The sequence below is a fragment of the Lichenostomus cassidix genome, unplaced genomic scaffold, assembly GCF_008360975.1.
Source record: "Lichenostomus cassidix isolate B80296 unplaced genomic scaffold, HeHo_3.0 HiC_scaffold_39, whole genome shotgun sequence".
Taxonomy (NCBI): Eukaryota; Metazoa; Chordata; class Aves; order Passeriformes; family Meliphagidae; genus Lichenostomus; species Lichenostomus cassidix.
The window spans coordinates 678267-687052 of record NW_028147446.1 but is presented as its reverse complement, the minus strand read 5'-3'; the positions used below and the strand labels follow the sequence as shown (position 1 = coordinate 687052).

General features: G+C 42.6%; 1 protein-coding gene across 1 annotated transcript in view; it reads right to left on the bottom strand.

Annotated features, from left to right (window-relative positions):
* NXNL1 (nucleoredoxin like 1) overlaps nucleotides 1–3847 on the bottom strand; it is a gene marked incomplete at its 3' end in the record, with an annotated part of 17723 nt that extends 13876 nt beyond the window's left edge. Inside the window, 1 exon segment of the mRNA XM_085045767.1 lies at nucleotides 3522–3847. Coding sequence (XP_084901893.1) covers nucleotides 3522–3847 — 326 coding nt within the window.
* Between the last annotated feature and the right edge of the window lie 4939 nt (nucleotides 3848–8786).

Below are 8786 nucleotides of genomic sequence, written 5' to 3'. Positions count from 1 at the left end.
AAAAATGGGATTTTTGGGCCTAAAAAATGGGATTTTTGGGCCTAAAAAATGGGATTTTTGGGGCTAAAAAATGGGATTTTTGGGCTTAAAAAATGGGATTTTTGGGGCTAAAAAATGGGATTTTGGAGCTGAAAAAATGGGATTTTTGGGGCTAAAAATGGGATTTTTGGGCCTAAAAAATGGGATTTTTGGGCCTAAAAAATGGGATTTTTGGGGCTAAAAAATGGGATTTTTGGGCTTAAAAAATGGGATTTTTGGGGCTAAAAAATGGGATTTTGGAGCTGAAAAAATGGGATTTTTGGGGCTAAAAATGGGATTTTTGGGCCTAAAAAATGGGATTTTTGGGCCTAAAAAATGGGATTTTTGGGGCTAAAAAATGGGATTTTTGGGCTTAAAAAATGGGATTTTTGGGGCTAAAAAATGGGATTTTGGAGCTGAAAAAATGGGATTTTTGGGGCTAAAAATGGGATTTTTGGGCCTAAAAAATGGGATTTCGGAGACATAAAAATGGGATTTAGGAGTCGAAAAAATGGGATTTAGGAGACAAAAAAATTGTTATTTTGGAGACAAAAAAATGGGAGTTTGGGTCCTAAAAAATGGGATTTTTGAGCCTAAAAAGTGGGAGTTTGGAGCTGAAAAATGGGATTTTGGAGCTGAAAAAATGGGATTTTGGAGGTAAAAAAATGGGATTTTTGCGCCTAAAAAATGGGATTTTTGGAGCCTAAAAAATGCGATTGTTTAGCTAAAAAAGCACATTTTTTCACCAAAAAAAAAGCAAATTTTGGGAAAAAAAATCAAATTTTTCCTTACCTTCCGAACTCATCGCCATGCTGCAGAGCCATCCACCTGCTGGGCATGGATTGGAGGAATTTCTCCTGCTCCTGGCGACTCTCCTCTCTCCCCACGTAGACAAACCCAGAAATGCCCAGAAATGGAAATGGGATTTTTGGGCCTAAAAAATGGGATTTTGGGGGCTAAAAAATGGGAGTTTGGAGAGAAAAAAATGGGATTTTTGGGCCTAAAAAATAGGATTTTAGGGACTAAAAAATGGGATTTTGGGGCTAAAAAATGGGATTTTGGAGCCTAAGAAATGGGATTTTTCTACCTAAAAAATGGAACTTTGGAGCCTAAAAAATGGGATTTTTTGCCGAAAAATTGGATTTTTTGCACCTAAAAAATGGGAATTTTGGAACCTAAAAAATGGGATTTTTTGCTCAAAAAATTGGATTTCTGCACCAAAAAATTGGATTTTTGCGTTTAAAAAATTAGATTTTTCTGCCTAAAAAATACGATTTTTTTGCTGAAAAAGTGCAATTTTTGACCAAAAGAAAGGGATTTTTTCCCCAAAAACCCCAATTTTCACCCCAAAAAAATCAAATTTTCCTTACCTTCCGAACTCATCGCCATGCTGCAGAGCCATCCACCTGCTGGGCATGGAATTCAGGAATTTCTCCTGCTCCTGGCGACTCTCCTCTCTCCCCACGTAGACAAACCCAGAAACCCCCAGAAATGGAAATGGGATTTTTGGGCCTAAAAAATAGGATTTTAGGGACTAAAAAATGGGATTTTGGGGCTAAAAAATGGGAGTTTGGAGCCGAAAAATGGGATTTTTGGGCCTAAAAAATGACATTTAGAAGTTGAAAAAATGGGATTTAGGGGACGAAAAAATTGTTATTTTGGAGCCGAAAAAATGGGATTTTGGGAGTTTGGAGCCAAGAAATGGGATTTTTGGGCCTAAAAAATGGGATTTTGGAGCTGAAAAAATGGGAGTTTGGAGACAAAAAAATGGGATTTTGGGGCCTAAGAAATGGGATTTCGGAGATGTAAAAATGGGATTTAGGAGTCGAAAAAATGGGATTTAGGAGACAAAAAAATTGTTCTTTTGGAGCCTAAAAAATGCGATTTTGGGAGTTTGGAGCCGAAAAAATGGGAGTTTGGAGCCGAAAAATGGGATTTTGGGGCCGAAAAAATGGGAGTTTGGGTCCTAAAAAATGGGATTTTTGAGCCTAAAAAGTGGGAGTTTGCAGCTGAAAAATGGGATTTTGGAGGTGAAAAAATGGGATTTTTGGGCTTAAAAAATGGGAGTTTGGGGCTAAAAAATGGGAGTTTGGAGCCGAAAAATGGGATTTTTGGGCCTAAAAAATGACATTTAGAAGTTGAAAAAATGGGATTTAGGGGACGAAAAAATTGTTATTTTGGAGCCGAAAAAATGGGATTTTGGGAGTTTGGAGCCAAGAAATGGGATTTTTGGGCCTAAAAAATGGGATTTTGGAGCTGAAAAAATGGGAGTTTGGAGCCAAAAAATGGGATTTTGGAGGTGAAAAAATGGGATTTTTGGGCCGAAAAATGGGATTTTGGAGACGAAAAAATGGGATTTAGGAGACAAAAAAATTGTTATTTTGGAGCCGAAAAAATGGGAGTTTGGGTCCTAAAAAATGGGATTTTTGAGCCTAAAAAGTGGGAGTTTGGAGCTGAAAAATGGGATTTTGGAGGTGAAAAAATGGGATTTTTGGGCTGAAAAATGGGATTTTGGAGACGAAAAAATGGGATTTTGGAGGTGAAAAAATGGGATTTTTGGGCTGAAAAAATGGGATATTTGCGCCTAAAAAATGGGATTTTTGGAGCCTAAAAAATGCGATTGTTTAGCTAAAAAAGCACATTTTTTCACCAAAAAAAAAGCAAATTTTGGGCAAAAAAATCAAATTTTTCCTTACCTTCCGAACTCATCGCCATGCTGCAGAGCCATCCACCTGCTGGGCATGGATTGGAGGAATTTCTCCTGCTCCTGGCGACTCTCCTCTCTCCCCACGTAGACAAATCCAGAAATGCCCAGGAATGGAAATGGGATTTTTGGGGCTAAAAAATGGGATTTTTGGGGCTAAAAATGGGATTTTGGGGCTAAAAAATGGGAGTTTGGAGCCGAAAAATGGGATTTTTGGGCCTAAAAAATGACATTTAGAAGTTGAAAAAATGGGATTTAGGGGATGAAAAAATTGTTATTTTGGAGCCGAAAAAATGGGATTTTGGGAGTTTGGAGCCAAGAAATGGGATTTTTGGGCCTAAAAAATGGGATTTTGGAGCTGAAAAAATGGGAGTTTGGAGACAAAAAAATGGGATTTTGGGGCCTAAGAAATGGGATTTCGGAGACGTAAAAATGGGATTTAGGAGTCGAAAAAATGGGATTGTGGAGACAAAAAAATTGTTATTTTGGAGCCGAAAAAATGGGAGTTTGGGTCCTAAAAAATGGGATTTTTGAGCCTAAAAAGTGGGAGTTTGGAGCTGAAAAATGGGATTTTGGAGGTGAAAAAATGGGATTTTTGGGCTGAAAAATGGGATTTTGGAGACGAAAAAATGGGATTTTGGAGGTGAAAAAATGGGATTTTTGGGCTGAAAAAATGGGATATTTGCGCCTAAAAAATGGGATTTTTGGAGCCTAAAAAATGCGATTGTTTAGCTAAAAAAGCACATTTTTTCACCAAAAAAAAGGCAAATTTTGGGCAAAAAATTTGAGATTTCCTTACCTTCCGAACTCATCGCCATGCTGCAGAGCCATCCACCTGCTGGGCATGGATTGGAGGAATTTCTCCTGCTCCTGGCGACTCTCCTCTCTCCCCACGTAGACAAATCCCACCTGCTCGGCTCTCTCCACGTGGAAAGGCTCGGTGAGGCGCTGGCAGAAGCGCCGCAGCTTTGGGGCGAATTCGCGGCATTTCGGGCAATTCCAGGAGGCGAAATAAATCAGGATGATCTTGTTTTCCAGAGCTCGGCGCAATTCCCGCTCGGTGTCCAGGCGGAATTCGGAGCGATTGCAGAGCAGAACGCGGCCGGAGAAGAGGGAGGAGGTCATGGGGAGAAATGGGGATTTGTTCCAAAATTTGGGGGGAAAAATAGGGATTTTTATCCCGAAAAATTTGGGGAAAAATGGGGATTTTATCCCAAAAATTTGGGGGGAAAATGGGGATTTATCTTGAAAAATTTGGGGGAAAAATAGGGATTTTTATCCCAAAAATTTGGGGGGAAAATGGGAATTTTATCCCAAAAATTTGGGGGGAAAATGGGGATTTTATCCCAAAAATTTGGGGGGAAAATGGGAATTTATCTTGAAAAATTTGGGGGAAAAATGGGAATTTATCCCAAAAATTTGGGGGAAAAATGGGAATTTATCCCAAAAATTTGGGGGAAAAATGGGGATTTATCTTGAAAAATTTGGGGGGAAAATGGGAATTTATCTTGAAAAATTTGGGGGAAAAATGGGAATTTATCCCAAAAATTTGGGGGAAAAATGGGGATTTTATCCCAAAAATTTGGGGGGAAAATGGGAATTTATCCGGAAAAATTTGGGGGAAAAATGGGAATTTATCCCAAAAATTTGGGGGAAAAATGGGGATTTTATCCCAAAAATTTGGGGGGAAAAATGGGGATTTATCTGGAAAAATTTGGGGGAAAATGGGGATTTGTCCCGAAAAATTTGGGGGTTTTTGGCCCAAAAAATTGTGAGGAAAATGGGAATTTTATCCCAAAAAATTGGGAGAAAAATAGGATTTTTGGCCCAAAAAATTGAAGGGAAAATGGGGATTTATCTTGAAAAATTTGGGGGAAAATGGGAATTTTATCCCAAAAATTTGGGGGGAAAAATGGGGATTTATCCGGAAAAATTTGGGGGAAAAATGGGGATTTGTCCTGAAAATTTGGGGGGGAAAAATAGGAATTTGTCCCGAAAAATTTGGGGGTTTTTGGCCCAAAAAATTGTGGGGAAAATGGGAATTTATTCCAAAAATTTGGGGGGTTTTGGCTCAAAAAACTGTGGGGAAAAATGGGAATTTGTCCCAAAAATTTGGGGGTTTTCGCTCAAAAAATTGTTGGAGAAATGGGGATTTGTCCCGAAAAATTTGGGGGTTTTTGGCCCAAAAAATTGTGGGGAAAATGGGAATTTGTCCCAAAAATTTGGGGGTTTTGGCTCAAAAAATTGTGGGAGAAATGGGGATTTGTACCGAAATTTGGGGGAAAAAATAGGGATTTTTATCCCAAAAATTTGGGGGAAAAATGGGAATTTTATCCCAAAAATTTGGGGGAAAAATGGGGATTTGTCCTGAAAATTTGGGGGGAAAAATAGGGGTTTTGGCTTAAAAAATTGAGGGGAGAATGGGAATTTTATCCCAAAAATTTGGGGGAAAAATAAGATTTTTGTCCCGAATATTTGGGGGTTTTGGCTCAAAAAATTGTGGGGAAAAATGGGAATTTATCTTGAAAATTTGGGGGAAAATTAGGGATTTTATCCCAACAATTTGGGGGGAAAATGGGAATTTGTCCCAAAAAATTTGGGGGTTTTTGGCCCAAAAAATTGAGGGGAAATGGGAATTTATCTTGAAAAATTTGGGGGAAAAATGGGAATTTTATCCCAAAAATTTGGGGGTTTTTGGCCCAAAAATTGAGGGGAAATGGGAATTTATCTTGAAAAATTTGGAGAAAAATGGGGGGTTCTGTCCCAGAAAATCTGGGAAAAATAAGAATTTATCCCAAAAATTTGGGTGTTTTCCTTAAAAAATCAAGAGGAAAAAATGGAATTTTTCCCCAAAAATCAAGAGGAAAAAAATGGAATTTTCTCCAAAAATCAAGAGAAAAAAAAAGGATTTTTCCCCAAAAACTAAGAGGAAAAAATAGAATTTTTCCCCCAAAAAATCAAGGGGAAAAAATGGAATTTTCCCCCAAAAATCCAGAGGAAAAAATAGAATTTTCCCCAAAAAAATCCACAGGAAAAAATGGAATTTTCCCCCAAAAAATCAAGGGGAAAAAATGGAATTTTTCCCCCAAAAATCAATAGGAAAAAATGGAATTTTCCCCCCAAAAATCAAGAGGAAAAAATAGAATTTCCCCCAAAAAATCAAGAGGAAAAAAAAAAATTTTCCCAAAAAAAATCAAGAGAAAAAAAATGGAATTTTCTCCAAAAATCAAGAGAAAAAAAAAGGATTTTTCCCCCAAAAACCAAGAGGAAAAAATAGAATTTTTCCCCCAAAAATCCAGAGGAAAAAATGGAATTTTTCCCCAAAAATCAAGAGGAAAAAATTGAATTTTCCCCCAGAAAATCAAGGGGATAAAATGGAATTTTCCCCCAAAAATCAAGAGGAAAAATGGAATTTTCCCCCAAAAATCCAGAGGATAAAACAGGATTTTTCCCCAAAAAATCAAGACGAAAAAATAGAATTTTCCCCCAAAAATCAAGAGGAAAAAATGGAATTTTCCCCCAAAAATCCAGAGGATAAAATGGAATTTTCTCCCAAAAATCAAGACGAAAAAATAGAATTTTCCCCCAAAAATCAAGAGGAAAAAATGGAATTTTCCCCCAAAAATCCAGAGGATAAAACAGGATTTTTCCCCAAAAAATTTGGGGATAAAAGGAGACAAAAAACCCCAAAAATTCCCCGTGAAGTCCCGGAATGCAGGAAGGTTGGAATCCTCCGGAGCTCTGCTGGTTTTTGGGATTTAGGGATTATTTGGGATTATTTGGGATTATTTGGGGAAAATTGGATTAAAGGATTGGGGGGTGGGGGAGGAAGGGTGGGGGGAGGGGAGGGGGAGGGGTTTTGGGGTTTTCTGGGATTTGGGATTTTGGTTTTGGGATTTTTAAGGTTTTTGGGTTTTTTTGGGATTTTGGGATTTTGATTTTGGGGTTTTTAAGGCTTTTGGGGTTTTCTGGGATTTGGGATTTTGGTTTTGGGATTTTTAAGGTTTTTGGAGTTTTGGTTTTGGGGTTTTTAAGGCTTTTGGGATTTTGGTTTTGGGCTTTTTAGGGCTCTTGGGGTTTTTAGGGCTTTTGGGGTCTCACAGATTTGAGGATTTGGGGGTTTGGTTTTGGGCTTTTGGGGTTTTAGGGTTTTTAAGGCTTTTGGGGGTTTTGGGGTTTTTGGGATTTGGGGTTTTGGTGATTTGGGGTCTCAGCGATTTGGGCTTTTGTTTTCTTCTGGGATTTTGGGATTTTGGGATTGGGGTTTTTAGGGCTTTTGGGGTCTCACGGATTTGGGGATTTAGTTTTGGGGTTTTCAAGGCTTTTGGGGTTTTGGGGTTCTGATTTTGGGATTCCCAAGTTTTTGGGATTCCCGATTTTTGGGATTTCTGATTTTTGGATTCCCTATTTTTGGGATTCCCAATTTTTTTGGATTCCCAATTTTTGGAATTCCTGATTTTGGGATTCCCAATTTTTGGGATTCCCAATTTTTTGGGATTCCCAATTTTTTGAAATTCCCATTTTTGGGATTTCTGATTTTGGGATGTCAAATTTTTGGGATTCCCGATTTTTGGAATTCCCAATTTTTTGGAATTCCCATTTTGGGGATTTCCCACGCCCCTCCCCCTCCACTAGGGGGCGCCAACTGCGATGGGCGTGGCCTCATCACCCCTCATTTACATAACCCCGCCCCTCACCCCCCCTCCCCTCCTCCCTCCCTCCGCCTCACCCAATCACCTTCCAGCAGCCGCGCCGCTAACCAATAGAAACCCTCCATTCCCCTCGCCCCGCCCCTCGTGGGCGTGGCCTCGGCTGAGGCGGCGGCGGCCGGGCGGCTGAGGCGGCAGAAGCTGCGGAGCGGCGGGAGCGGCGGGTGAGCTCCGCGGGGAGCTCGGCAGCCCCGGGGCGGCCCGGCAGCCCGCGGGGAGAGCCGCAGAGACCCCCGAGAGAGCCGGAGAGACCCCCGGAGAGAGCCGGAGAGGCTCTCGGGGAGATCCGCGGGGAGAAGCGGAGCGGCCTGCAGTGACCCCCGCAGCCCCGGCCTGGATTTGGTGAGGGGCCCGGCGCTCGGCGCTGAGGGCCGGCCAGCCTGCCTGCCGCGGCTACGGAGCGGCTCTGGACCTTGTGCTGAGGGCTGGACCGACCCTCGGAGCCTCGTGACCGGATAGCGGAGCTTCTGAACGGATAGCGGAGCTTCCTAACCGGATAGCGGAGCTTCGTGAACGGATAGCGGAGCTTCCTAACCGGATAGCGGAGAGTCTAACCGACCCTCGGAGCCTCGTAACCGGCTAGCGGAATATCGAACCGACCCTCGGAGCTTCGTAACCGGATAGCGGAGCTTCGTGACCGGATAGCGGAGCTTCTAAACGGATAGCGGAGCTTCGTGACTGGATCCCGGAGCCTCTAACCGACCCTCGGAGCCTCCTCCCGGCTGCCTCCCCAGCCCCGCAGCGCTCCGGATCCTCAGCCCGGTTTCCCCCTCTCCCTCAGCCCGGCTTCCCCCGTTCCGGTTCCCCTTTCCCCGTTCCGTGCCGAGTTCCCGTTCCCCCAGCCCGTTCCCGTTTTCCCCGTTCCCGGGTCCCTATTCCGGCTTCCCATTCCCTGTTCTTCCCATCCCCTTCCAGCTTTCCATTCCCACTTTTCCCGTCCCATTCCCCACCCCATTCCCCGTTTTCCCACCCGATTCCCGACCCCAATTCCCATTCCCGTCCCCGCTTTTCTCACCCCGTTCTTGCTTTCCCGATTCCCTTCCCGTTCCCACTTCCCCTCATCCCATTCCCATCCCATTCCCTCTTCCCATTCCCATTCCCACTAACCCTCGTCCCATTCCCATCCCATTCCCTCTTCCCATTCCCATCCCGTTCCCTCTTCCCATTCCCATTCCCACTAACCCTCGTCCCATTCCCATTCCCACTTCTTCCATCCCATCCCCATCCCATCCCCGCTTTTCCCATCCCACTCCCTCTTCCCATTCCCACTCCCTCTTTCCCCATCCCATCCTCTGTTTTCTCATCCCATTCCCACTTTTCCCACTTTCCCCACCCCATTCCGGACCCCAATTCCC